This window comes from Carcharodon carcharias, assembly GCF_017639515.1.
Source record: "Carcharodon carcharias isolate sCarCar2 chromosome 29 unlocalized genomic scaffold, sCarCar2.pri SUPER_29_unloc_19, whole genome shotgun sequence".
Taxonomy (NCBI): Eukaryota; Metazoa; Chordata; class Chondrichthyes; order Lamniformes; family Lamnidae; genus Carcharodon; species Carcharodon carcharias.
Genome location: NW_024470664.1, coordinates 156,371 through 184,090, shown reverse-complemented (window position 1 = coordinate 184,090; position 27,720 = coordinate 156,371). Strand labels below are relative to the sequence as shown.

Below are 27,720 nucleotides of genomic sequence, written 5' to 3'. Positions count from 1 at the left end.
GGTGTGAGTGTGCTCAGTGTGGGTACGAGTGTGCTCGGTGTGGGTGTGAGTGTGCTCAGTGTGGGTGTGAGTGTGCGCGGTGTGGGTGTGGGTGTGTGCGTACCTGGTGTGGGTGTGAGTGTGCTCAGTGTGGGTGTGAGTGTGCTCGGTGTCGGTGTGAGTGTGCGCGGTGTGGGTGTGGGTGTGTGCGTACCTGGTGTGGGTGTGAGTGTGCTCGGTGTGGGTACGAGTGTGCTCGGTGTGGGTGTGAGTGTGCTCAGTGTGGGTGTGAGTGTGCTCGGTGTCGGTGTGAGTGTGCGCGGTGTGGGTGTGGGTGTGTGCGTACCTGGTGTGGGTGTGAGTGTGCTCAGTGTGGATGCGAGTGTGCTCGGTGTGGGTGTGAGTGTGCTCAGTGTGGGTGTGAGTGTGCGCGGTGTGGGTGTGTGCGTACCTGGTGTGGGTGTGAGTGTGCTCAGTGTGGGTGTGAGTGTGCTCGGTGTCGGTGTGAGTGTGCGCGGTGTGGGTGTGTGCGTACCTGGTGTGGGTGTGAGTGTGCTCGGTGTGGGTGTGAGTGTGCTCAGTGTGGGTGGGATGGTGCTCGGTGTGGGTGCGAGTGTGCTCGGTGTGCGTGTGAGTGTGCTCATTGTGGGTGCGAGTGTGCTCGGTGTGGGTGTGAGCGTGCTTGGTGTGGGTGTGAGCGTGCTCGGTGTGGGTGTGAATGTGCTCGGTGTCGGTGTGAGTGTGCTCGGTGTGGGTGTGAGCGTGCTTAGTGTGGGTGTGAGCGTGCTCGGTGTGGGTGTGAATGTGCTCGGTGTCGGTGTGAGTGTGCGCGCTGTGGGTATGTGGGTACCTGGTGTGGGTGTGAGTGTGCTCGGTGTGGGTGTGAGTGTGCTCGGTGTGGGTGTGTGAGTGTGCTTGGTGTGGGTGTGAGTGTGCTCGGTGTGGGTGTGTGAGTGTGCTCGGTGTGGGTGTGTGAGTGTGCTCGGTGTGGGTGTGAGTGTGCTCGGTGTGGGTGGGACGGTGCTCGGTGTGGGTGTGAGTGTGCTCGGTGTGGGTGTGAGTGTGCTCGGTGTGGGTGGGACGGTGCTCGGTGTGGGTGTGAGTGTGCTCAGTGTGGGTGTGAGTGTGCGCGGTGTGGGTGTGGGTGTGTGCGTACCTGGTGTGGGTGTGAGTGTGCTCGGTGTGGGTGTGAGTGTGCTCGGTGTGGGTGGGACGGTGCTCGGTGTGGGTGGGACGGTGCTCGGTGTGGGTGGGACGGTGCTCGGTGTGGGTGTGAGTGTGCGTTCAGTCTGGGTGGGACGGTGCTCAGTGTGGGTGGGACGGTGCTTGGTGTGGGTGTGAGTGTGCTCGGTGTGGGTGTGTGTGCTTGGTGTTGGTGTGAGTCTGCTCCGTGTGGGTGCGAGTGTGCTCAGTGTGGTTGTGAGTGTGCTCGGTGTGAGTGTGAGTGTGCTCGGTGTGGGTGTGAATATGCTCGGTGTGGGTGTGAGTGTGCTCAGTGTTGGTGTGAGTGTGCTTGGTTTGGGTGTGAATGTGCTCGGTGTGAGTGTGCTCGGTGTGGGTGTGAGTGTGCTCGGTGTGGGTGTGAGTGTGGTCGTTGTGAGTGTGCTTGGTGTCAGCGTGAGTGTGCTTGGTGTCAGTGTGAGTGTGCTCGGTGTGGGTGTGAGTGTGTTCAGTGTGGGTTTGAGTGTGCTTGGTGTGTGTGTGAATGTGCTCGGTGTGGGTGTGAATGTGCTCGGTGTGAGTGTGCTCGGTGTGGGTGTGAGTGTGCTCGGTGTGAGTGTGCTCGGTGTGGGTGTGAGTGTGCTCGGTGTGGGTGCGAGTGTGGTTGGTGTGAGTGTGCTTGGTGTCAGTGTGAGTGCGCTCGGTGTGTGTGTGAGTGTGCTCAGTGTCGGTGTGAGCTTGCTCGGTGTGGGTGTGTGTGTATTCCATGTGGGTGTGAGTGTGCTCGGTGTGGGTTTGAGTGTGCTCGGTGTCGGTGTAAATGTGCTCGGTGTATGAGTGAGCTCAGTGTCGGTGCGATTGTGCTCGGTGTGAGTGTGCTCGGTGTTGCTGTGAGTGTGATCGGTGTTGGTGTGAGTGTGCTTGATGTGGTTGTGAGTGTGCTCGGTGTGGGTCTGAGTGTGCTCGTTGTGGGTGTGAGTGTGCTCGGTGTGTGTTTGAGTGTGCTCGGTGTGGGTGTGAGTGTGCTCGGTGTTGGTGTGAGTGTTCTTGGTGTGGGTGTGAGTGTGCTCGTTGTGGGTGTGAGTGTGCTCGGTGTGGGTGTGAGTGTGCTCGGTGTGGGTGTGAGTGTGCTCGGTGTGGGTGCGTGTGTGCTCGGTGTGGCTGTGAGTGTGCTCGGTGTGGGTGTGAGTGTGCTTGGTGTGGTTGTGAGTGTGCTCGGTGTGTACCCGGGTGCCGGTGCGAGTGTGCTTGGTGTTCAGCCAGGTGTTAGTGAGTGTGTGCTCGGTGTGTACCCGGGTGTCTCTGCAAGTTTGCTCTATGCGTACCCGGGTGTTGGTGCGAGTTTGCTCGGTGTGTACCCAGGTGTCTATGCCAGTGTGCTCTGAGGTTACCGGGTGTTGGTGCGAGTGTGCTCGGTGTGTACCCGGGTGTTGGTGCGAGTGTGCTCAGTGTGTACCCAGGTGTCGGTGTGAGTGTGTTCGGTGTGGGTGGGAGTGGGACGGTGCTCGGTGTTGGTGTGAGTGTGTTCGGCGTCGGTGTGAGTGTGCTCGGTGTGGGTGAGTGTACTCGGTGTGGTTGTGAGTGTGCTCGGTGTGTGTGTGAGTGTGTTCGGTGTGTGTGTGAGTGTGCTCGGTGTGTGTGTGAGTGTACTCGGTGTGGTTGTGAGTGTGCTCGGTGTGTGTGTGTGTGTGTGCTCGGTGTGTGTGTGTGTGCTCGGTGTGTGTGTGAGTGTACTCGGTGTGGTTGTGAGTGTGCTCGGTGTGTGTGTGAGTGTGCTCGGTGTGAGTGTGCTCGGTGTGGGTGTCAGTGTGCTCGGTGTGGTTGTGAGTGTGCTCGGTGTGGGTGTGAGTGTGCTCGGTGTTGGTGTGAGTGTTCTTGGTGTGGGTGTGAGTGTGCTCGTTGTGGGTGTGAGTGTGCTCGGTGTGGGTGTGAGTGTGCTCGGTGTGGGTGTGAGTGTGCTCGGTGTGGGTGCGTGTGTGCTCGGTGTGGCTGTGAGTGTGCTCGGTGTGGGTGTGAGTGTGCTTGGTGTGGTTGTGAGTGTGCTCGGTGTGTACCCGGGTGCCGGTGCGAGTGTGCTTGGTGTTCAGCCAGGTGTTAGTGAGTGTGTGCTCGGTGTGTACCCGGGTGTCTCTGCAAGTTTGCTCTATGCGTACCCGGGTGTTGGTGCGAGTTTGCTCGGTGTGTACCCAGGTGTCTATGCCAGTGTGCTCTGAGGTTACCGGGTGTTGGTGCGAGTGTGCTCGGTGTGTACCCGGGTGTTGGTGCGAGTGTGCTCAGTGTGTACCCAGGTGTCGGTGTGAGTGTGTTCGGTGTGGGTGGGAGTGGGACGGTGCTCGGTGTTGGTGTGAGTGTGTTCGGCGTCGGTGTGAGTGTGCTCGGTGTGGGTGAGTGTACTCGGTGTGGTTGTGAGTGTGCTCGGTGTGTGTGTGAGTGTGTTCGGTGTGTGTGTGAGTGTGCTCGGTGTGTGTGTGAGTGTACTCGGTGTGGTTGTGAGTGTGCTCGGTGTGTGTGTGTGTGTGTGCTCGGTGTGTGTGTGTGTGCTCGGTGTGTGTGTGAGTGTACTCGGTGTGGTTGTGAGTGTGCTCGGTGTGTGTGTGAGTGTGCTCGGTGTGAGTGTGCTCGGTGTGGGTGTCAGTGTGCTCGGTGTGGTTGTGAGTGTGCTCGGTGTCGGTGTGAGTTTGCTCAGTGTGGTTGTGAGTGTGCTCGATGTGGGTGTGAGTGTGCTCAGTGTGGGTGTGAGTGTGCTCAGTGTGGGTGCGAGTGTGCTCAGTGTGGGTGCGAGTGTGCTCGGTGTGGGTGTGAGTTGCTCAGTGGGGATGCGAGTGTGCTCGGTGTGGGTGTGAGTGTGCTCAGTGTGGGTGTGAGTGTGCTCGGTGTCGGTGTGAGTGTGCGCGGTGTGGGTGTGGGTGTGTGCGTACCTGGTGTGGGTGTGAGTGTGCTCGGTGTGGGTGTGAGTGTGCTCGGTGTGGGTGTGAGTGTGCTCGCTGTGGGTGTCAGTGTGTTCGGTGTCGGTGTCAATGTGCTCGGTGTGGGTGTGAGTGTGCTCGGTGTGGGTGTGAGTGTGCTCGGTGTGGGTGTGAGTGTGCTCGGTGTTGGTGTCAGTGTGCTCGGTGTGGGTGTGAGTGTGCTCGGTGTTGGTGTGAGTGTGCTCGGTGTGGGTGTGAATGTGCTCGGTGTTGGTGTGAGTGTACTCGGTGTCGGTGTGAGTGTGTTCGATTTGTACCCGGGTGTCGGTATGTGTGTGCTCGGTGTGTACCCGGGTGTGGGTGTGAGTGCGCCCGGTGTTGGTGTGAGTGTGCCCAGTGTTGTTGTGAGTGTGCTCGGTGTGTACCTGGGTGTGGGTGTGAGTGTGCCCGGTGTCGGTGTGAGTGTGCTCGGTGTGGGTGTGAGTGTGCTGGGTGTGAGTGTGCTCGGTGTGGGTGTGAGTGTGCTTGGTGTGGGTGTGAGTGTGCTCGGTGTGAGTGTGTTCGGTGTGTGTGTGAGTGTTCTCGGTGTCGGTGTGACTGTGCTCGGTGTGGGTGTGAGTGTGCTCGGTGTCGGTGTGAGTGTGCTCGGTGTCGGTGTGAGTGTGCGCGGTGTCGGTGTAAATGTGCTCGGTGTATGAGTGAGCTCAGTGTCGGTGCGAGTGTGCTCGGTGTGAGTGTGCTCGGTGTTGCTGTGAGTGTGATCGGTGTTGGTGTGAGTGTGCTTGATGTGGGTGTGAGTGTGCTCGGTGTGGGTGTGAGTGTGCTCGTTGTGGGTGTGAGTGTGCTCGGTGTGTGTTTGAGTGTGCTCGGTGTGGGTGTGAGTGTGCTCGGTGTTGGTGTGAGTGTGCTTGATGTGGGTGTGAGTGTGCTCGGTGTGGGTGTGAGTGTGCTCGTTGTGGGTGTGAGTGTGCTCGGTGTGTGTTTGAGTGTGCTCGGTGTGGGTGTGAGTGTGCTCGGTGTTGGTGTGAGTGTTCTTGGTGTGGGTGTGAGTGTGCTCGGTGTGGGTTTGAGTGTGCTCGGTGTGGGTGTGAGTGTGCTCGTTGTGGGTGTGAGTGTGCTCGGTGTGGGTGTGAGTGTGCTCGGTGTGGGTGCGTGTGTGCTCGGTGTGGCTGTGAGTGTGCTCGGTGTGGGTGTGAGTGTGCTCGGTGTGTACCCGGGTGCCGGTGCGAGTGTGCTTGGTGTTTAGCCAGGTCTTAGTGAGTGTGTGCTCGGTGTGTACCCGGGTTTCTCTGCAAGTTTGCTCTATGTCTACCCGGGTATCGATGCGAGTATGCTCGGTGTGTACCTGGGTGTCTCTGTGAGTGTGGTCTGTGCGTACCCGGGTGTTGGTGCGAGTGTGCTCGGTGTGTACCCGGGTGGCGGTGTGAGTGTGCTCGGTGTGTACCCAGTTGTCGGTGTGAGTGTGTTCGGTGTGGGTGGGAGTGGGACGGTGCTCGGTGTTGGTGTGAGTGTGTTCGGTGTCGGTGTGAGTGTGCTCGGTGTGGGTGAGTGTACTCGGTGTGGTTGTGAGTGTGCTCGGTGTGTGTGTGAGTGTGCTTGGTGTGTGTGTGAGTGTGCTCGGTGTGAGTGTGCTCGGTGTGGGTGTCAGTGTGCTCGGTGTGGGTGTGAGTGTGCTCAGTGTGGGTACGAGTGTGCTCGGTGTGGGTGTGAGTGTGCTCAGTGTGGGTGTGAGTGTGCGCGGTGTGGGTGTGGGTGTGTGCGTACCTGGTGTGGGTGTGAGTGTGCTCAGTGTGGGTGTGAGTGTGCTCGGTGTCGGTGTGAGTGTGCGCGGTGTGGGTGTGGGTGTGTGCGTACCTGGTGTGGGTGTGAGTGTGCTCGGTGTGGGTACGAGTGTGCTCGGTGTGGGTGTGAGTGTGCTCAGTGTGGGTGTGAGTGTGCTCGGTGTCGGTGTGAGTGTGCGCGGTGTGGGTGTGGGTGTGTGCGTACCTGGTGTGGGTGTGAGTGTGCTCAGTGTGGATGCGAGTGTGCTCGGTGTGGGTGTGAGTGTGCTCAGTGTGGGTGTGAGTGTGCGCGGTGTGGGTGTGTGCGTACCTGGTGTGGGTGTGAGTGTGCTCAGTGTGGGTGTGAGTGTGCTCGGTGTCGGTGTGAGTGTGCGCGGTGTGGGTGTGTGCGTACCTGGTGTGGGTGTGAGTGTGCTCGGTGTGGGTGTGAGTGTGCTCAGTGTGGGTGGGATGGTGCTCGGTGTGGGTGCGAGTGTGCTCGGTGTGCGTGTGAGTGTGCTCATTGTGGGTGCGAGTGTGCTCGGTGTGGGTGTGAGCGTGCTTGGTGTGGGTGTGAGCGTGCTCGGTGTGGGTGTGAATGTGCTCGGTGTCGGTGTGAGTGTGCTCGGTGTGGGTGTGAGCGTGCTTAGTGTGGGTGTGAGCGTGCTCGGTGTGGGTGTGAATGTGCTCGGTGTCGGTGTGAGTGTGCGCGCTGTGGGTATGTGGGTACCTGGTGTGGGTGTGAGTGTGCTCGGTGTGGGTGTGAGTGTGCTCGGTGTGGGTGTGTGAGTGTGCTTGGTGTGGGTGTGAGTGTGCTCGGTGTGGGTGTGTGAGTGTGCTCGGTGTGGGTGTGTGAGTGTGCTCGGTGTGGGTGTGAGTGTGCTCGGTGTGGGTGGGACGGTGCTCGGTGTGGGTGTGAGTGTGCTCGGTGTGGGTGTGAGTGTGCTCGGTGTGGGTGGGACGGTGCTCGGTGTGGGTGTGAGTGTGCTCAGTGTGGGTGTGAGTGTGCGCGGTGTGGGTGTGGGTGTGTGCGTACCTGGTGTGGGTGTGAGTGTGCTCGGTGTGGGTGTGAGTGTGCTCGGTGTGGGTGGGACGGTGCTCGGTGTGGGTGGGACGGTGCTCGGTGTGGGTGGGACGGTGCTCGGTGTGGGTGTGAGTGTGCGTTCAGTCTGGGTGGGACGGTGCTCAGTGTGGGTGGGACGGTGCTTGGTGTGGGTGTGAGTGTGCTCGGTGTGGGTGTGAGTGTGCTTGGTGTTGGTGTGAGTCTGCTCCGTGTGGGTGCGAGTGTGCTCAGTGTGGTTGTGAGTGTGCTCGGTGTGAGTGTGAGTGTGCTCGGTGTGGGTGTGAATATGCTCGGTGTGGGTGTGAGTGTGCTCAGTGTTGGTGTGAGTGTGCTTGGTTTGGGTGTGAATGTGCTCGGTGTGAGTGTGCTCGGTGTGGGTGTGAGTGTGCTCGGTGTGGGTGTGAGTGTGGTCGTTGTGAGTGTGCTTGGTGTCAGCGTGAGTGTGCTTGGTGTCAGTGTGAGTGTGCTCGGTGTGGGTGTGAGTGTGTTCAGTGTGGGTTTGAGTGTGCTTGGTGTGTGTGTGAATGTGCTCGGTGTGGGTGTGAATGTGCTCGGTGTGAGTGTGCTCGGTGTGGGTGTGAGTGTGCTCGGTGTGAGTGTGCTCGGTGTGGGTGTGAGTGTGCTCGGTGTGGGTGCGAGTGTGGTCGGTGTGAGTGTGCTTGGTGTCAGTGTGAGTGCGCTCGGTGTGTGTGTGAGTGTGCTCAGTGTCGGTGTGAGCTTGCTCGGTGTGGGTGTGTGTGTATTCCATGTGGGTGTGAGTGTGCTCGGTGTGGGTTTGAGTGTGCTCGGTGTCGGTGTAAATGTGCTCGGTGTATGAGTGAGCTCAGTGTCGGTGCGATTGTGCTCGGTGTGAGTGTGCTCGGTGTTGCTGTGAGTGTGATCGGTGTTGGTGTGAGTGTGCTTGATGTGGTTGTGAGTGTGCTCGGTGTGGGTCTGAGTGTGCTCGTTGTGGGTGTGAGTGTGCTCGGTGTGTGTTTGAGTGTGCTCGGTGTGGGTGTGAGTGTGCTCGGTGTTGGTGTGAGTGTTCTTGGTGTGGGTGTGAGTGTGCTCGTTGTGGGTGTGAGTGTGCTCGGTGTGGGTGTGAGTGTGCTCGGTGTGGGTGTGAGTGTGCTCGGTGTGGGTGCGTGTGTGCTCGGTGTGGCTGTGAGTGTGCTCGGTGTGGGTGTGAGTGTGCTTGGTGTGGTTGTGAGTGTGCTCGGTGTGTACCCGGGTGCCGGTGCGAGTGTGCTTGGTGTTCAGCCAGGTGTTAGTGAGTGTGTGCTCGGTGTGTACCCGGGTGTCTCTGCAAGTTTGCTCTATGCGTACCCGGGTGTTGGTGCGAGTTTGCTCGGTGTGTACCCAGGTGTCTATGCCAGTGTGCTCTGAGGTTACCGGGTGTTGGTGCGAGTGTGCTCGGTGTGTACCCGGGTGTTGGTGCGAGTGTGCTCAGTGTGTACCCAGGTGTCGGTGTGAGTGTGTTCGGTGTGGGTGGGAGTGGGACGGTGCTCGGTGTTGGTGTGAGTGTGTTCGGCGTCGGTGTGAGTGTGCTCGGTGTGGGTGAGTGTACTCGGTGTGGTTGTGAGTGTGCTCGGTGTGTGTGTGAGTGTGTTCGGTGTGTGTGTGAGTGTGCTCGGTGTGTGTGTGAGTGTACTCGGTGTGGTTGTGAGTGTGCTCGGTGTGTGTGTGTGTGTGTGCTCGGTGTGTGTGTGTGTGCTCGGTGTGTGTGTGAGTGTACTCGGTGTGGTTGTGAGTGTGCTCGGTGTGTGTGTGAGTGTGCTCGGTGTGAGTGTGCTCGGTGTGGGTGTCAGTGTGCTCGGTGTGGTTGTGAGTGTGCTCGGTGTCGGTGTGAGTTTGCTCAGTGTGGTTGTGTGTGTGCTCGATGTGGGTGTGAGTGTGCTCAGTGTGGGTGTGAGTGTGCTCAGTGTGGGTGCGAGTGTGCTCAGTGTGGGTGCGAGTGTGCTCGGTGTGGGTGTGAGTGTGCTCAGTGGGGATGCGAGTGTGCTCGGTGTGGGTGTGAGTGTGCTCAGTGTGGGTGTGAGTGTGCTCGGTGTCGGTGTGAGTGTGCGCGGTGTGGGTGTGGGTGTGTGCGTACCTGGTGTGGGTGTGAGTGTGCTCGGTGTGGGTGTGAGTGTGCTCGGTGTGGGTGTGAGTGTGCTCGCTGTGGGTGTCAGTGTGTTCGGTGTCGGTGTCAATGTGCTCGGTGTGGGTGTGAGTCTGCTCGGTGTGGGTGTGAGTGTGCTCGGTGTGGGTGTGAGTGTGCTCGGTGTTGGTGTCAGTGTGCTCGGTGTGGGTGTGAGTGTGCTCGGTGTTGGTGTGAGTGTGCTCGGTGTGGGTGTGAATGTGCTCGGTGTTGGTGTGAGTGTACTCGGTGTCGGTGTGAGTGTGTTCGATTTGTACCCGGGTGTCGGTATGTGTGTGCTCGGTGTGTACCCGGGTGTGGGTGTGAGTGCGCCCGGTGTTGGTGTGAGTGTGCCCAGTGTTGTTGTGAGTGTGCTCGGTGTGTACCTGGGTGTGGGTGTGAGTGTGCCCGGTGTCGGTGTGAGTGTGCTCGGTGTGGGTGTGAGTGTGCTGGGTGTGAGTGTGCTCGGTGTGGGTGTGAGTGTGCTTGGTGTGGGTGTGAGTGTGCTCGGTGTGAGTGTGTTCGGTGTGTGTGTGAGTGTTCTCGGTGTCGGTGTGACTGTGCTCGGTGTGGGTGTGAGTGTGCTCGGTGTCGGTGTGAGTGTGCTCGGTGTCGGTGTGAGTGTGCGCGGTGTCGGTGTAAATGTGCTCGGTGTATGAGTGAGCTCAGTGTCGGTGCGAGTGTGCTCGGTGTGAGTGTGCTCGGTGTTGCTGTGAGTGTGATCGGTGTTGGTGTGAGTGTGCTTGATGTGGGTGTGAGTGTGCTCGGTGTGGGTGTGAGTGTGCTCGTTGTGGGTGTGAGTGTGCTCGGTGTGTGTTTGAGTGTGCTCGGTGTGGGTGTGAGTGTGCTCGGTGTTGGTGTGAGTGTGCTTGATGTGGGTGTGAGTGTGCTCGGTGTGGGTGTGAGTGTGCTCGTTGTGGGTGTGAGTGTGCTCGGTGTGTGTTTGAGTGTGCTCGGTGTGGGTGTGAGTGTGCTCGGTGTTGGTGTGAGTGTTCTTGGTGTGGGTGTGAGTGTGCTCGGTGTGGGTTTGAGTGTGCTCGGTGTGGGTGTGAGTGTGCTCGTTGTGGGTGTGAGTGTGCTCGGTGTGGGTGTGAGTGTGCTCGGTGTGGGTGCGTGTGTGCTCGGTGTGGCTGTGAGTGTGCTCGGTGTGGGTGTGAGTGTGCTCGGTGTGTACCCGGGTGCCGGTGCGAGTGTGCTTGGTGTTTAGCCAGGTCTTAGTGAGTGTGTGCTCGGTGTGTACCCGGGTTTCTCTGCAAGTTTGCTCTATGTCTACCCGGGTATCGATGCGAGTATGCTCGGTGTGTACCTGGGTGTCTCTGTGAGTGTGGTCTGTGCGTACCCGGGTGTTGGTGCGAGTGTGCTCGGTGTGTACCCGGGTGGCGGTGTGAGTGTGCTCGGTGTGTACCCAGTTGTCGGTGTGAGTGTGTTCGGTGTGGGTGGGAGTGGGACGGTGCTCGGTGTTGGTGTGAGTGTGTTCGGTGTCGGTGTGAGTGTGCTCGGTGTGGGTGAGTGTACTCGGTGTGGTTGTGAGTGTGCTCGGTGTGTGTGTGAGTGTGCTTGGTGTGTGTGTGAGTGTGCTCGGTGTGAGTGTGCTCGGTGTGGGTGTCAGTGTGCTCGGTGTGGGTGTGAGTGTGCTCAGTGTGGGTACGAGTGTGCTCGGTGTGGGTGTGAGTGTGCTCAGTGTGGGTGTGAGTGTGCGCGGTGTGGGTGTGGGTGTGTGCGTACCTGGTGTGGGTGTGAGTGTGCTCAGTGTGGGTGTGAGTGTGCTCGGTGTCGGTGTGAGTGTGCGCGGTGTGGGTGTGGGTGTGTGCGTACCTGGTGTGGGTGTGAGTGTGCTCGGTGTGGGTACGAGTGTGCTCGGTGTGGGTGTGAGTGTGCTCAGTGTGGGTGTGAGTGTGCTCGGTGTCGGTGTGAGTGTGCGCGGTGTGGGTGTGGGTGTGTGCGTACCTGGTGTGGGTGTGAGTGTGCTCAGTGTGGATGCGAGTGTGCTCGGTGTGGGTGTGAGTGTGCTCAGTGTGGGTGTGAGTGTGCGCGGTGTGGGTGTGGGTGTGTGCGTACCTGGTGTGGGTGTGAGTGTGCTCAGTGTGGGTGTGAGTGTGCTCGGTGTCGGTGTGAGTGTGCGCGGTGTGGGTGTGTGCGTACCTGGTGTGGGTGTGAGTGTGCTCGGTGTGGGTGTGAGTGTGCTCAGTGTGGGTGGGATGGTGCTCGGTGTGGGTGCGAGTGTGCTCGGTGTGCGTGTGAGTGTGCTCATTGTGGGTGCGAGTGTGCTCGGTGTGGGTGTGAGCGTGCTTGGTGTGGGTGTGAGCGTGCTCGGTGTGGGTGTGAATGTGCTCGGTGTCGGTGTGAGTGTGCTCGGTGTGGGTGTGAGCGTGCTTAGTGTGGGTGTGAGCGTGCTCGGTGTGGGTGTGAATGTGCTCGGTGTCGGTGTGAGTGTGCGCGCTGTGGGTATGTGGGTACCTGGTGTGGGTGTGAGTGTGCTCGGTGTGGGTGTGAGTGTGCTCGGTGTGGGTGTGTGAGTGTGCTTGGTGTGGGTGTGAGTGTGCTCGGTGTGGGTGTGTGAGTGTGCTCGGTGTGGGTGTGTGAGTGTGCTCGGTGTGGGTGTGAGTGTGCTCGGTGTGGGTGGGACGGTGCTCGGTGTGGGTGTGAGTGTGCTCGGTGTGGGTGTGAGTGTGCTCGGTGTGGGTGGGACGGTGCTCGGTGTGGGTGTGAGTGTGCTCAGTGTGGGTGTGAGTGTGCGCGGTGTGGGTGTGGGTGTGTGCGTACCTGGTGTGGGTGTGAGTGTGCTCGGTGTGGGTGTGAGTGTGCTCGGTGTGGGTGGGACGGTGCTCGGTGTGGGTGGGACGGTGCTCGGTGTGGGTGGGACGGTGCTCGGTGTGGGTGGGACGGTGCTCGGTGTGGGTGTGAGTGTGCGTTCAGTCTGGGTGGGACGGTGCTCAGTGTGGGTGGGACGGTGCTTGGTGTGGGTGTGAGTGTGCTCGGTGTGGGTGTGAATGTGCTTGGTGTCGGTGTGAGTGTGCTCGGTGTGGGTGTTTGGGTACCTGGTGTGGGTGTGAGTGTGCTCGGTGTGGGTGTGAGTGTGCTCGGTGTGGGTGTGAGTGTGCTCGGTGTGGGTGTGAGTGTGCTCGGTGTGGGTGGGACGGTGCTCGGTGTGGGTGTGAGTGTGTCTTCAGTCTGGGTGGGACGGTGCTCGGTGTGGGTGGGACGGTGCTCGGTGTGGGTGTGAGCATGAGTGTGAGTGTGCGCGGTGTGGGTGTGGGTGTGCTCGGTGTGGGTGTGTGAGTGTGCTTGGTGTGGGTGTGAGTGTGCTCGGTGTGGGTGTGTGAGTGTGCTCGGTGTGGGTGTGTGAGTGTGCTCGGTGTTGGTGTGAGTGTGTTCGGCGTCGGTGTGAGTGTGCTCGGTGTGGGTGAGTGTACTCGGTGTGGTTGTGAGTGTGCTCGGTGTGTGTGTGAGTGTGTTCGGTGTGTGTGTGAGTGTGCTCGGTGTGTGTGTGAGTGTACTCGGTGTGGTTGTGAGTGTGCTCGGTGTGTGTGTGTGTGTGTGCTCGGTGTGTGTGTGTGTGCTCGGTGTGTGTGTGAGTGTACTCGGTGTGGTTGTGAGTGTGCTCGGTGTGTGTGTGAGTGTGCTCGGTGTGAGTGTGCTCGGTGTGGGTGTCAGTGTGCTCGGTGTGGTTGTGAGTGTGCTCGGTGTCGGTGTGAGTTTGCTCAGTGTGGTTGTGAGTGTGCTCGATGTGGGTGTGAGTGTGCTCAGTGTGGGTTTGAGTGTGCTCAGTGTGGGTGCGAGTGTGCTCAGTGTGGGTGCGAGTGTGCTCGGTGTGGGTGCGAGTGTGCTCAGTGGGGATGCGAGTGTGCTCGGTGTGGGTGTGAGTGTGCTCAGTGTGGGTGTGAGTGTGCTCGGTGTCGGTGTGAGTGTGCGCGGTGTGGGTGTGGGTGTGTGCGTACCTGGTGTGGGTGTGAGTGTGCTCGGTGTGGGTGTGAGTGTGCTCGGTGTGGGTGTGAGTGTGCTCGCTGTGGGTGTCAGTGTGTTCGGTGTCGGTGTCAATGTGCTCGGTGTGGGTGTGAGTCTGCTCGGTGTGGGTGTGAGTGTGCTCGGTGTGGGTGTGAGTGTGCTCGGTGTTGGTGTCAGTGTGCTCAGTGTGGGTGTGAGTGTGCTCTTTGTGGGTGTGAGTGTGCTTGGTGTGGGTGTGAATGTGCTCGGTGTTGGTGTGAGTGTACTCGGTGTCGGTGTGAGTGTGTTCGATTTGTACCCGGGTGTCGGTATGTGTGTGCTCGGTGTGTACCCGGGTGTGGGTGTGAGTGCGCCCGGTGTTGGTGTGAGTGTGCCCAGTGTTGTTGTGAGTGTGCTCGGTGTGTACCTGGGTGTGGGTGTGAGTGTGCCCGGTGTCGGTGTGAGTGTGCTCGGTGTGGGTGTGAGTGTGCTCGGTGTGTGTGTGTGTGTGCACTGTGTGGGTGTGAGTGTGCTCAGTGTGGGTGTGAGTGTGCTGGGTGTGAGTGTGCTCGGTGTGGGTGTGAGTGTGCTTGGTGTGGGTGTGAGTGTGCTCGGTGTGAGTGTGTTCGGTGTGTGTGTGAGTGTTCTCAGTGTCGGTGTGACTGTGCTCGGTGTGGGTGTGAGTGTGCTCGGTGTCGGTGTGAGTGTGCTCGGTGTCGGTGTGAGTGTGCGCGGTGTCGGTGTAAATGTGCTCGGTGTATGAGTGAGCTCAGTGTCGGTGCGAGTGTGCTCGGTGTGAGTGTGCTCGGTGTTGCTGTGAGTGTGATCGGTGTTGGTGTGAGTGTGCTTGATGTGGGTGTGAGTGTGCTCGGTGTGGGTGTGAGTGTGCTCGTTGTGGGTGTGAGTGTGCTCGGTGTGTGTTTGAGTGTGCTCGGTGTGGGTGTGAGTGTGCTCGGTGTTGGTGTGAGTGTGCTTGATGTGGGTGTGAGTGTGCTCGGTGTGGGTGTGAGTGTGCTCGTTGTGGGTGTGAGTGTGCTCGGTGTGTGTTTGAGTGTGCTCGGTGTGGGTGTGAGTGTGCTCGGTGTTGGTGTGAGTGTTCTTGGTGTGGGTGTGAGTGTGCTCGGTGTGGGTTTGAGTGTGCTCGGTGTGGGTGTGAGTGTGCTCGTTGTGGGTGTGAGTGTGCTCGGTGTGGGTGTGAGTGTGCTCGGTGTGGGTGCGTGTGTGCTCGGTGTGGCTGTGAGTGTGCTCGGTGTGGGTGTGAGTGTGCTCGGTGTGTACCCGGGTGCCGGTGCGAGTGTGCTTGGTGTTTAGCCAGGTCTTAGTGAGTGTGTGCTCGGTGTGTACCCGGGTTTCTCTGCAAGTTTGCTCTATGTCTACCCGGGTATCGATGCGAGTATGCTCGGTGTGTACCTGGGTGTCTCTGTGAGTGTGGTCTGTGCGTACCCGGGTGTTGGTGCGAGTGTGCTCGGTGTGTACCCGGGTGGCGGTGTGAGTGTGCTCGGTGTGTACCCAGTTGTCGGTGTGAGTGTGTTCGGTGTGGGTGGGAGTGGGACGGTGCTCGGTGTTGGTGTGAGTGTGTTCGGTGTCGGTGTGAGTGTGCTCGGTGTTGGTGAGTGTACTCGGTGTGGTTGTGAGTGTGCTCGGTGTGTGTGTGAGTGTGCTTGGTGTGTGTGTGAGTGTGCTCGGTGTGAGTGTGCTCGGTGTGGGTGTCAGTGTGCTCGGTGTGGGTGTGAGTGTGCTCAGTGTGGGTACGAGTGTGCTCGGTGTGGGTGTGAGTGTGCTCAGTGTGGGTGTGAGTGTGCGCGGTGTGGGTGTGGGTGTGTGCGTACCTGGTGTGGGTGTGAGTGTGCTCAGTGTGGGTGTGAGTGTGCTCGGTGTCGGTGTGAGTGTGCGCGGTGTGGGTGTGGGTGTGTGCGTACCTGGTGTGGGTGTGAGTGTGCTCGGTGTGGGTACGAGTGTGCTCGGTGTGGGTGTGAGTGTGCTCAGTGTGGGTGTGAGTGTGCTCGGTGTCGGTGTGAGTGTGCGCGGTGTGGGTGTGGGTGTGTGCGTACCTGGTGTGGGTGTGAGTGTGCTCAGTGTGGATGCGAGTGTGCTCGGTGTGGGTGTGAGTGTGCTCAGTGTGGGTGTGAGTGTGCGCGGTGTGGGTGTGTGCGTACCTGGTGTGGGTGTGAGTGTGCTCAGTGTGGGTGTGAGTGTGCTCGGTGTCGGTGTGAGTGTGCGCGGTGTGGGTGTGTGCGTACCTGGTGTGGGTGTGAGTGTGCTCGGTGTGGGTGTGAGTGTGCTCAGTGTGGGTGGGATGGTGCTCGGTGTGGGTGCGAGTGTGCTCGGTGTGCGTGTGAGTGTGCTCATTGTGGGTGCGAGTGTGCTCGGTGTGGGTGTGAGCGTGCTTGGTGTGGGTGTGAGCGTGCTCGGTGTGGGTGTGAATGTGCTCGGTGTCGGTGTGAGTGTGCTCGGTGTGGGTGTGAGCGTGCTTAGTGTGGGTGTGAGCGTGCTCGGTGTGGGTGTGAATGTGCTCGGTGTCGGTGTGAGTGTGCGCGCTGTGGGTATGTGGGTACCTGGTGTGGGTGTGAGTGTGCTCGGTGTGGGTGTGAGTGTGCTCGGTGTGGGTGTGTGAGTGTGCTTGGTGTGGGTGTGAGTGTGCTCGGTGTGGGTGTGAGTGTGCTCGGTGTGGGTGTGTGAGTGTGCTCGGTGTGGGTGTGAGTGTGCTTGGTGTGGGTGGGACGGTGCTCGGTGTGGGTGTGAGTGTGCTCGGTGTGGGTGTGAGTGTGCTCGGTGTGGGTGGGACGGTGCTCGGTGTGGGTGTGAGTGTGCTCAGTGTGGGTGTGAGTGTGCGCGGTGTGGGTGTGGGTGTGTGCGTACCTGGTGTGGGTGTGAGTGTGCTTGGTGTGGGTGTGAGTGTGCTCGGTGTGGGTGGGACGGTGCTCGGTGTGGGTGGGACGGTGCTCGGTGTGGGTGGGACGGTGCTCGGTGTGGGTGTGAGTGTGCGTTCAGTCTGGGTGGGACGGTGCTCAGTGTGGGTGGGACGGTGCTTGGTGTGGGTGTGAGTGTGCTCGGTGTGGGTGTGAATGTGCTTGGTGTCGGTGTGAGTGTGCTCGGTGTGGGTGTTTGGGTACCTGGTGTGGGTGTGAGTGTGCTCGGTGTGGGTGTGAGTGTGCTCGGTGTGGGTGTGAGTGTGCTCGGTGTGGGTGTGAGTGTGCTCGGTGTGGGTGGGACGGTGCTCGGTGTGGGTGTGAGTGTGTCTTCAGTCTGGGTGGGACGGTGCTCGGTGTGGGTGGGACGGTGCTCGGTGTGGGTGTGTGCATGAGTGTGAGTGTGCGCGGTGTGGGTGTGGGTGTGTGGGTACCGGGTGTCGGTGCGAGCCAGCTCGGTTTGACCCCTACCTCCTCCATTCACTCCAGGCACTGCCCGCGGGATTGTGATATTCACCGGCGATCGGACTGTAATGGGTCGCATCGCTACCCTGGCTTCCGGATTGGACACGGGGAAGACGCCCATCGCCAAGGAAATTGAGCATTTCATCCATATCATCACGGGTGTGGCTGTGTTCCTGGGAGTTACCTTCTTTATTCTCTCCATCATCCTGGGATATAGCTGGCTGGAGGCTGTGATCTTCCTGATCGGAATCATTGTCGCTAACGTCCCTGAGGGTTTACTGGCCACAGTAACGGTGAGTGTCAGGCTGACCCCTGCCCATTGACCATCCACACCATCCAGGTTCATGCAATAGGAGGGTCAGGGTCAGCTTGGAGGAAACAGTTGGTTTGTGGACAGAGAACAGGGAGCTGCGGTGAACGGTGCTTGTTCAGACTGGCCGATGGTGGACAGTGGTGTTCCCCAAAAGTCAGTGTCTGGAGCTCTGCTTTTTCCTGATATATATAAATATCTTCAATGTGGGAATACACAGTAAAAGCTCAAAACCTGCCGACGATGCCAGGCTTGGAGGAGCGTCAGACGGTGAGGATGGTACCAATCGACTGCAACAGGACATAGACAGAGTGTCAGAATGGGCAGAGCAGTGGCAGATAGAATTGAATAAAGGAGTGGGAGCTGATGGATTTTGGCAGAGGGGATAGGGAGAGGCTGTAAAGACTTTAATGACCCTGCTGTAAAGAGTGAGCAGGGACAGAGGGGCCTGGGGTGGGGGTGGACGGTTTATGTGTACAGATCAGGTAGCAGAATGTATTGAGAGAGTGGTTAGCAAAGCGAATGGGATCCCAGGCTTCATAAATAGAAGGATTAAGTAGAAAAGCAGAGAGCCTAAGCTGAGCCTTTGTAATGCTCTGGTTAGGTCACAACTAGAGAATTGAAACCAGCTCTGCTCACCACACTTTAGGAAGGATGGGAGGGTCCTTGAGAGGTTGCGGAGGGAGATTTACCAGAATGGTTCCGGGGATGAGGGGGTTTTAGTTACAGGGTTAGGTTGGAGAAGCTGGGTTTGTTGTCCTTGGAGTGAAGGAGATCGAGGGGAGATTTAATAGAGGCTTCCAAGGTTAGGACAGGTTTAGACAAGATAGAGAAAGAAAAGCAGTTAACTGATGCTACAAGGAGCAGGGAACACAAGTGTAAAGATTTGGGGAAGGGGTGCAGGGGGGATTTGTGCGGATGAACATTTTTACACAGCAAGTGCTGACAACCTGCAGGATTCACAGGAGAGTTGGGATGGAAGTGGAGACGATGACAGGGAAGTTGGACAGGTGCTTGAAGGATATCAGCGTGCAGGGTTATGGGGGTAGACTGGGGGAATGGGATAGCCCCAGTTGCTCTTCGGAAGGCTGACACAGACTCAACGGGCTGAATGGCCTCTCTCAGTGGCCTAAGTGACTCTGTGAGGCTTGATGCAGTTGAGTTGTCTCCTGGAGGAGTTGGGGTGGGTCATCACTGTCACCACAGGGGCCTCCACCCTCTGTCAGGCCCCTCCTGGGGGTGTGGGGTGTGGGGTGGGGTCTGAGGGCCTGTTAGTCGAGTCCAGTAGGGCTGAACACCGAGCGTCACTCCCACAGGTCTGCCTGACCCTGACTGCAAAGCGCATGGCCCGGAAGAACTGCCTGGTGAAGAACCTGGAGGCTGTGGAGACCCTGGGATCGACCTCGACCATCTGCTCAGACAAGACCGGGACCCTGACCCAGAACAGGATGACCGTGGCCCACATGTGGTTCGATAACCAGATCCACGAGGCTGACACCACTGAGGACCAGTCCGGTAAACAGGCAGGGGGGTGGGGGAAGAGGGGCAAACACTCAGCCCCGGCCCCCTCCCCAACACCGCACCTCCCCTCCCAACACCGCACCTCCCCTCCCAACACCGTACACACCCCCCCAACACCGTACACACCCCCCCCAACACCGTACTCACCCCCCCAACACCGTACTCACCCCCCCAACACCGTACTCACCCCCCCCAACACCGTACACACCCCCCCAACACCGTACACACACTCCCAACACCGCACCTCCCCTCCCAACACCGTACACACCCCCCCAACACCGTACACACCCCCCCCAACACCGTACTCACCCCCCCCAACACCGTACTCACCCCCCCAACACCGTACACACCCCCCCAACACCGTACACACCCTCCCCAACACCGTACTCACCCCCCCAACACCGTACTCACCCCCCCCAACACCGTACACACCCCCCCAACACCGTACACACCCCCCCCAACACCGTACACACCCCCCCCAACACCGTACACACCCCCCCAACACCGTACTCACCCCCCCCAACACCGTACTCACCCCCCCCAACACCGTACTCACCCCCCCCAACACCGTACTCACCCCCCCAACACCGTACTCACCGCCCCCAACACCATACTCACCACCCCAACACCGTACACACCCCCCCAACACCGTACACACCCCCCCAACACCGTACTCACCCCCCCAACACCGTACACACCCCCCCCAACACCGTACTCACCCCCCCCAACACCGTATACATCCCCCCAACACTGTACTCACCCCCCCAACACCGTACTCACCCCCCCAACACCGTACACACCTCCCCAACACCGTACACACCCCCTCCAACACCGTACACACATCCCCCAACACCGTACACCCCCCCCAACACCGTACTCACCCTCCCCAACACCGTACTCATCCCCCCAACACCGTACTCACCCCCCCAACACCGTACTCACCCCGCCCAACACCGTACACACCCTCCCCAACACCGTACTCATCCCCCCCAACACCGTACTCACCCCCCGCAACACGGTACACACCCCCCCAACACCGTACACACCCTCCCCAACACCGTACACCCCCCCCAACACCGTACACACCCCCCCAACACCGTACACACCCTCCCCAACACCGTACACCCCCCCCAACACCGTACACACCCCCCCCAACACCGTACTCACCCCCCCCAACACCGTACACACCCCCCCAATACTCACCCCCCCAACACCGTACTCACCCCCCCAACACCGTACTCACCCCCCCAACACCGTACTCACCCCCCCAACACTGTACACACCCCCTCCAACACCGTACACACATCCCCCAACACCGTACACACCCCCCCAACACCGTACACACCCCCCCAACACTGTACTCACCCCCCCAACACCGTACACACCCCCCCAACACCGTACACCCCCCCCAACACTGTACTCACCACCCCAACACCGTACACACCCCCCCAACACCGTACACCCCCCCCAACACCGTACTCACCATCCCCAACACCGTACACACCCCCCCAACACCGTACTCACCATCCCCAACACCGTACTCACCCCCCCAACACCGTACTCACCCCCCCAACACCGTACACACCCCCCCAACACCGTACTCACCCCCCCCAACACCGTACTCACCCCCCAACACCGTACACACCCCCCCAACACCGTACACACCCTCCCAACACCGTATACACCCCCCCAACACCGTACACACCCCCCCAACACCGTACACACCCCCCCCAACACCGTACACACCCCCCCAACACCGTACACACCCCCCCCAACACCGTACACACCACCCCAACACCGTACACACCCCCCCAACACCGTACACACCCCCCCAACACCGTACACACCCCCCCCAACACCGTACACGCCCCCAACACCGTACTCACCCCCCCAACACCGTACACACCCCCAACACCGTACTCACCCCCCCAACACCGTACTCCGCCCCCCAACACCGTACACACCCCCCCCAACACCGTACACACCCCCCCAACACCGTACACACCCCCCCCAACACCGTATACACCCCCCCAACACCGTACACACCCCCCCAACACCGTACTCACCCCCCCAACACCGTACTCACCCCCCCAACACCGTACTCACCCCCCCAACACCGTACACACCCCCCCAATACTCACCCCCCCAACACCGTACTCACCCCCCCCAACACCGTATACACCCCCCCAACACCGTACACAACCCCCCCAACACCGTACACGCCCCCAACACCGTACTCACCCCCCCAACACCGTACTCCGCCCCCCAACACCGTACACACCCCCCCAACACCGTACACACCCCCCCAACACCGTACACACCCCCCCCAACACCGTATACACCCCCCCAACACCGTACACAACCCCCGAACACCGTACTCACCCCCCCAACACCGTACTCACCCCCCCAACACCGTACTCACCCCCCCAACACCGTACACACCCCCCCAATACTCACCCCCCCAACACCGTACTCACCCCCCCCAACACCGTATACACCCCCCCAACACCGTACACACCCCCCCCAACACCGTACACACCCCCCCAATACTCACCCCCCCCAACACCGTACTCACCCCCCCCAACACCGTATACACCCCCCCAACACCGTACACACCCCCCCCAACACCGTACACACCCCCCCAATACTCACCCCCCCAACACCGTACTCACCCCCCCAACACTGGACTCATTCCCACCGCCCCCCCCCCCCCCCCCCCCCACCCCCACCCCCCTACACTCAGCCGTCCCAATACTCATCCCCACCCCAATACCATTCTCACCCTCTCTCTCCCCGCTTCTCTCTCTCCCTGCCCCCCCTGTCTCTCCCTCCCCCCTCTCTCTCTCCTCCCTCTCTCTCTCCCCCCTGTCTCTCTCCCCCTCTCTCTCTCCCTGCCCCTCTCTCTCTCTCTCTGCCCCTCTCTCTCTCCCCGCCTCTCTCTCTCTCCCTGCCCCTCTCTCTCTCCCTGCCTCTCTCTCTCCCTGCCTCTCTCTCTCCCCATCCCTCTCTCTCTCTCCCTGCCTCTCTCTCTCTCCCTGCCTCTCTCTCTCTCCCTGCCTCTCTCTCTCTGTCTCTCACCCCCTTGTCAATCTCTCCATCTCTCTCGCCCCCTCTCTCCCTCCCCCTTTCACCCCTCACTCTCCCTCTCCCTTTGTCTCTTTCTCTCTGTCTCCCTCTCTCTTAATTTCTTGCTCTCTCTATATCCCCATCTCTCTCTTCCTGTCACTCTATCTCTCTGCCTCTATTAATCCATCTCTCCCTCACTCTCTCTGTCTCTGTTCTCATCCTTATCTCTCCCTCCCCGTTTCTCTCTCCCCGTATCTTCCTCTGCATGTCTGTGTGTCTCTCTCTCTCTCTCTGTCCCTCTCTGTCTCTGTCTCCCTGTCTTTGTCTCTCTCCCTTTGCCTCTACTACACTCGCTCTGTCTTGCTCCTGCTCCCTCTGTCTCTCTCTCTATCTCTCACTCTGTCTGCCACACTTTCTCTCTCTGTCTGTCTCTCTCTCTATCTGACTCCCTGTCTCTCTGTCTGTCTCTCTCTGTCTGTCTCTCTCTCTATCTGACTCCCTGTCTCTCTGTCTGTCTCTCTCTGTCTGTCTCTCTCTCTATCTGACTCCCTGTCTCTCTGTCTGTCTCTCTCTGTCTGTCTCTCTCTCTATCTGACTCCCTGTCTCTCTGTCTGTCTCTCTCTGTCTGTCTCTCTCCCTCTTCCACTAGTTCTATTTTTCTCTGTCTGTGTCTTTCTCTTTCTCTCTGTGTCTCCCTCTCTGTCTCTGCCTAACTCTCGATCTCTCTCTGTTCCTCTCTCACTCTGGGGCTCTATCTCTCTCTCAGCTGTTACCCATAGCCTGCTACCCCTGGATATACCTTAGTTTCTGTCTCACTCTCCCTCTCTCCCTCAGGTGCCTCCTTCGACAAGAGTTCTGTCACCTGGGCGTCACTGTCCCGGATTGCTGCACTCTGTAATCGAGCCACTTTCAAACCAGGACAGGAAAACATCCCCATACTGAAGGTATGTCACAGAGAGAGGGAGCAGTGCAGGCAGAGAGTAGGAGGGTCACTGAACCAGGGAAGTGGCAACTACCCCTGGGTGTGACCCACAATCTCCTGGGAGTGTGACCCTCCCCCGGGAGTGCAGCACTGCCTCTGTCTGTGTGTCCCTCCGCGGTATCTGTATTGACACACACAGCTGTATACTACACCCTCAGTCTGAAGCCTGAACAGTGCCTGTTCTGCTCCCTCACAGAGAGACGTGGCTGGTGATGCCTCGGAGTCTGCATTGTTGAAGTGCATCGAGCTTTCCTCGGGATCAGTGAGAGCAATCAGAGATAAGAACAAGAAAATCAACGAGATTCCATTTAACTCCACAAACAAATACCAGGTAAGCACCGGGGATCCCTCAGATCACTGAGGGTCACAGCATCCGCATGCTGCAGGATCCAAACCCAGAGGCCCAAATTCAGCAAATCGTGAGCTGCTCAGAGCCTAGAGGAACAGGATTCATTATTCAGGCCCATAGCCTTTCATCAAGACTCTGAACCCATTACCGCTGAGTGTTTCCACAACTGTTTATTTTGATGTCCCTCAGTCCCACAATGTGTATGAGTGGAATGTTTCTGTACTTGTCCTGGGAGTGTTTGATGGGGACAGTGTAGCGGGAGATTTACTCTGTATCTAACCCCGTGCTGTATCTGCCCTGGGAGTGTTTGATGGGGACAGTGTAGAGGGAGATTTACTCTGTATCTACCCCTGTGCTGTACCTGTCCTGGGAGTGTTTGATGGGGACACTGTAGAGGGAGCTTTACTCTGTGTCTAACCCCGTGCTGTACCTGTCCTGGGAGTGTTTGATAGGGACAGTGTGGAGGGAGATTTACTCTGTATCTAACCCTGTGCTGTACCTGTCCTGGGAGTGTTTGATGGGGACAGTGTAGAGGGAGATTTACTCTGTATCTACCCCCGTGCTGTACCTGCCCTGGGAGTGTTTGATGGGGACACTGTAGAGGGAGCTTTACTCTGTGTCTAACCCCGTGCTGTACCTGTCCTGGGAGTGTTTGATGGGGACAGTGCAGAGGGAGATTTACTCTGTATCTAAGCCCGTGCTGTACCTGTCCTGGGAGTGTCTGATGGGGACAGTGTAGAGGGAGCTTTACTCTGTATCTAACCCCGTGCTGTACCTATCCTGGGAATGTTTGATGGGGACAGTGTAGAGGGAGATTTACTCTGTATCTACCCCCGTGCTGTACCTGTCCTGGGAGTGTTTGATGGGGATGGTGTAGAGGGAGCTTTACTCTGTATCTAACCCATGCTGTACCTGCCAGGACTAGTATCAGGCCTGAGTTTAAGATTCGACAACCCATACAAACAGCCTGTGTGTCCCTGGCTGGTTACAGTTTCCCCTGTGAACGTGCAGTTCCTTTCGCCACACATTTGGATTGAATTTCAGCCCGTATCCAGCCTCCCGCCTGTCTGAAACTCTGGTCACCCCACTAAAACTGAAAAGGTGGGGCAGGGTCAATGAAGGATGGGCAACCAGTGAAGCCCAGGTCTCACGCATGAGCAAGGAAAAGAGAAGAGGGAGAGACGACACTGATAACTGGCAGGCTGGAGCCTCTCTCTCTCTCTCTCTCCCTCTCTCTCCCTCGAAACGAGAGTTCCCGTGGGGTGTGCTGAGGTTTTTAACTAACTGGACGGGGCTGACATCCTGAGCGTAGTGAAGATGTTTACAGTGCAGGAAGCAGCACCCAGTGGGGCCATCGTCATAAAAGAAGGTCATTGATAAATCCAATCGGGAATTCTGGGGAGATTTCTTTACCAAGAGGGTGGGGAGAATGTGTAGCTGCTGGTCACAGGGGGTAGCAGCTGGAGGGGATGGACAGAGACATCTTTAACGGGAAAGGTGGATAACCACATGAGGGTGAAGGGGTATGGTGCTGAGGTGCAATGAATTGGCCGGGAGGACTGCTCGTGTGGAGGGCTAGCACAGGCTGTGTGGGCTGAAGGGCCTGTTTCTGCCTTCTAAACGCTCTTGGTCACTCCTTTGGGACACTGTGGGCTGTGTCTCAAAGGGGAGGTACCAGAAGACTGGAGAAATGCAAACATAGTTCCGTTGTTTAAAAAGGGATCAAAGGAAATGCCAAACAATTATAGGCCAGTTAGTCTTACATCAGTGGTGAGCAAATTAGTAGAATCAATCCTGAGAGATAGGATCATGTGGATGGGCATGGACTAGTCAGGGATGGTCAGCATGGATTTGTTAAAGGAAGGTCTTGCCTCACAAATTTGATTGAGTTCTTTGAGGAAGTGACAAGAAGGGTTGATGAAGGTAGTGCAGTGGATGTTGTGTACATGGATTTTAGCAAGGCATTTGACAAGGTCCGACATGACAGGTTGGTCAGGAAAGTAAAAGCCCATGGGATTCAGGGTAATGTGGCAAACTGGGTAAAAGGTCGGCTTTGTAACAAGAAATAAAGGGTAATGATTGATGGATGTCCTTGCAAATGGAAAGTTGTCTCAAGTGGTTCCACAGGGCTCGGTGTTGGGACCCTTGCTGTTTGTGTTATATATTAATGATTTGGACAGGAACGTGGGGGGCATGATTGGGAAATTTGCAGATGACACAAAGATTGGCTGAGTAGTGGATAATGTAGAGGAAAGCCATAATCTCCAAAACCATATAGATGGGTTGGTGGAGTGGGCGGTAAAGTGGCAGATGGATTTTAACATAGAGAAGTGTAAGGTCATTCACTTAGGAAGGTCAAACAGCTACAGGGATTACACTATAAATGGGAATATACTAAGAGGGGTAGATGAAGTGAGAGATCTTGGTGTACAAGTACACAGGTCCCTGAAGGCAGCAATTCAAGCAGACAAGGTTGTAAAGAATTCATACGGAATGCTCCCCTTCATTGGCAGAGCTTTAGAATATAAAAGTAAGGATATAATGTTGGAATTGTATAAAACACTGGTGAGGCCACAACTGGAGTATTGTGTGCAGTTCTGGTCACCACATCACAGGAAGGATGTAATAGCTCTGGAGAGAGTGCAGAGGAGGTTTACAAGAATGTTGCCAGGGTTAGAAAAGTGTAGCTACGAGGAGAGATTGGACAGGTTGGGGTTATTTTCCTTAGGACAAAGAAGGCTGAGAGGTGAGTTGATTGAGGTGTACAAAATTATGAGGGGAACAGATAGAGTGGACAGGATAAAATTGTTTCCCTTGGTGGAGAATTCTAGAACCAGGGGACATAGATTCAGGATAAGTGGCAGAAGGTGTAGGGGGGACATGAGAAAGAACATTTTTACGCAGAGGGTAGTGGGTGTCTGGAATTCACTGCCCAAGTTGGTGGTAGAGGCAGAAACTGTAAACTCTTTTAAAAAGTACCTGGATCTGCACCTAAAGTGCTGTAAGCTGCAGGGTTATGGGCCGGGTGCAGGAAGGTGGGATTAGAAAGGGCACCTGGGTGTCCTCAGGCTGGCAGGGACAAGATGGGCCGAATGGCCTCTTGCTGTGCTGTAACTTTTCTCTGGTTCTATGGGTTGTAAGGAGGTGGGGAGAGACAGTTTGTCTGAAAGGTGGTTTCTTTATTGCCCAGCTCTCCATCCACGAGACAGAAGACCCGAATGATAAGAGATACCTGCTGGTGATGAAGGGAGCCCCAGAGAGAATCCTTGACCGAAGCTCAACCATCATGATACAGGGCAAAGAGCAGCAACTGGACGAGGAGATGAAGGAGGCTTTCCAGAATGCATACATGGAGCTGGGAGGACTGGGAGAACGGGTACTGGGTGAGTTCAACCGGGAGAGGAGGATGGGGGTAAGGTGCAGCGCTCCCTCAGTACTGACCCTCTGACAGTGCAGCGCTCCCTCAGTACTGACCCGCCGACAGTGCAGCACTCCCTCAGTACTGACCCTCTGACAGTACAGCACTCCCTCAGTACTGACCCTCTGACAGTGCAGCACTCCCTCAGTACTGACCCTCTGACAGTGCAGCACTCCCTCAGTACTGACCCTCTGACAGTGCAGCACTCCCTCAGTACTGACCCTCTGACAGTGCAGCACTCCCTCAGTACTGACCCTCTGACAGTGCAATGCTCCCTCAGTACTGACCCTCTGACAGTGCAGCACTCCCTCAGTACTGACCCTCCGACAGTGCAATGCTCCCTCAGTACTGACCCTCTGACAGTGCAGCACTCCCTCAGTACTGACCCTCTGACAGTGCAGCACTCCCTCAGTACTGACCCTCCAACAGTGCAATGCTCCCTCAGTACTGACCCTCTGACAGTGCAGCACTCCCTCAGTACTGACCCTGTGACAGTGCAGCACTCCCTCAGTATTGAACCTCTGACAGTGCGGCACTCCCTCAGTACTGACCCTCTGACAGTGCAGCACTCCCTCAGTACTGACCCTCTGACAGTGCAGCACTCCCTCAGTACTGACCCTCTGACAGTGCGGCACTCCCTCAGTACTCACCCTCTGACAGTGCAGCACTCCCTCAGTACTGACCCTCTGACAGTGCAGCACTCCCTCAGTACTGACCCTCTGACAGTGCAGCACTCCCTCAATACTGACCCTCTGACAGTGCAGCACTCCCTCAGTACTGACCCTCTGACAGTGCAGCACTCCCTCAGTACTGACCCTCTGACAGTGCAGCACTCCCTCAGTACTGACCCTCCGACAGTGCGGCACTCCCTCAGTACTGACCCTCTGACAGTGCAGCACTCCCTCAGTACTGACCCTCTGACAGTGCAGCACTCCCTCAGTACTGACCCTCTGACAGTGCAGCACTCCCTCAGTACTGACCCTCTGACAGTGCGGCACTCCCTCAGTACTGAACCTCTGACAGTGCAGCACTCCCTCAGTACTGACCCTCTGACAGTGCAGCTCTCCCTCAGTACTGACCCTCTGACAGTGCAGCACTCCCTCAGTACTGACCCTCTGACAGTGCGGCACTCCCTCAGTACTGACCCTCTGACAGTGCAGCACTCCCTCAGTACTGACCCTCTGACAGTGCGGCACTCCCTCAGTACTGACCCTCTGACAGTACAGCACTCCCTCAGTACTGACCCTCTGACAGTGCGGCACTCCCTCAGTACTGACCCTCTGACAGTGCAGCACTCCCTCAGTACTGACCCTCTGACAGTGCAGCACTCCCTCAGTACTGACCCTCTGACAGTGCAGCACTCCCTCAGTACTGACCCTCTGACAGTGCGGCACTCCCTCAGTACTGACCCTCTGACAGTGCGGCACTCCCTCAGTACTGACCCTCTGACAGTGCAGCACTCCCTCAGTACTGACCCTCTGACAGTGCAGCACTCCCTCAGTACTGACCCTCTGACAGTGCAGCACTCCCTCAGTACTAACCCTCTGACAGTGTGGCACTCCCTCAGTACTGACCCTCTGACAGTGCAGCACTCCCTCAGTACTGACCCTCTGACAGTGCAGCACTCCCTCAGTACTGACCCTCTGACAGTACAGCACTCCCTCAGTACTGACCCTCTGACAGTGCGGCACTCCCTCAGTACTGACCCTCTGACAGTGCGGCACTCCCTCAGTACTGACCCTCTGACAGTGCAGCACTCCCTCAGTACTGACCCTCTGACAGTGCAGCACTCCCTCAGTACTGACCCTC

The 27,720-nt window shown here is 58.0% G+C and overlaps 1 protein-coding gene across 1 annotated transcript in view; it reads left to right on the top strand.

Moving 5' to 3' along the window:
• LOC121274012 (sodium/potassium-transporting ATPase subunit alpha-3) overlaps window positions 1-27,720 on the top strand; it is a 225,470-nt gene that overhangs the window by 134,313 nt on the left and 63,437 nt on the right. Inside the window, exons 8-12 of the mRNA XM_041181141.1 lie at window positions 16,290-16,558; window positions 17,892-18,090; window positions 21,997-22,106; window positions 22,341-22,475; window positions 25,684-25,876. Coding sequence (XP_041037075.1) covers window positions 16,290-16,558; window positions 17,892-18,090; window positions 21,997-22,106; window positions 22,341-22,475; window positions 25,684-25,876 — 906 coding nt within the window. The remainder of the gene's footprint in view (window positions 1-16,289; window positions 16,559-17,891; window positions 18,091-21,996; window positions 22,107-22,340; window positions 22,476-25,683; window positions 25,877-27,720) is intronic.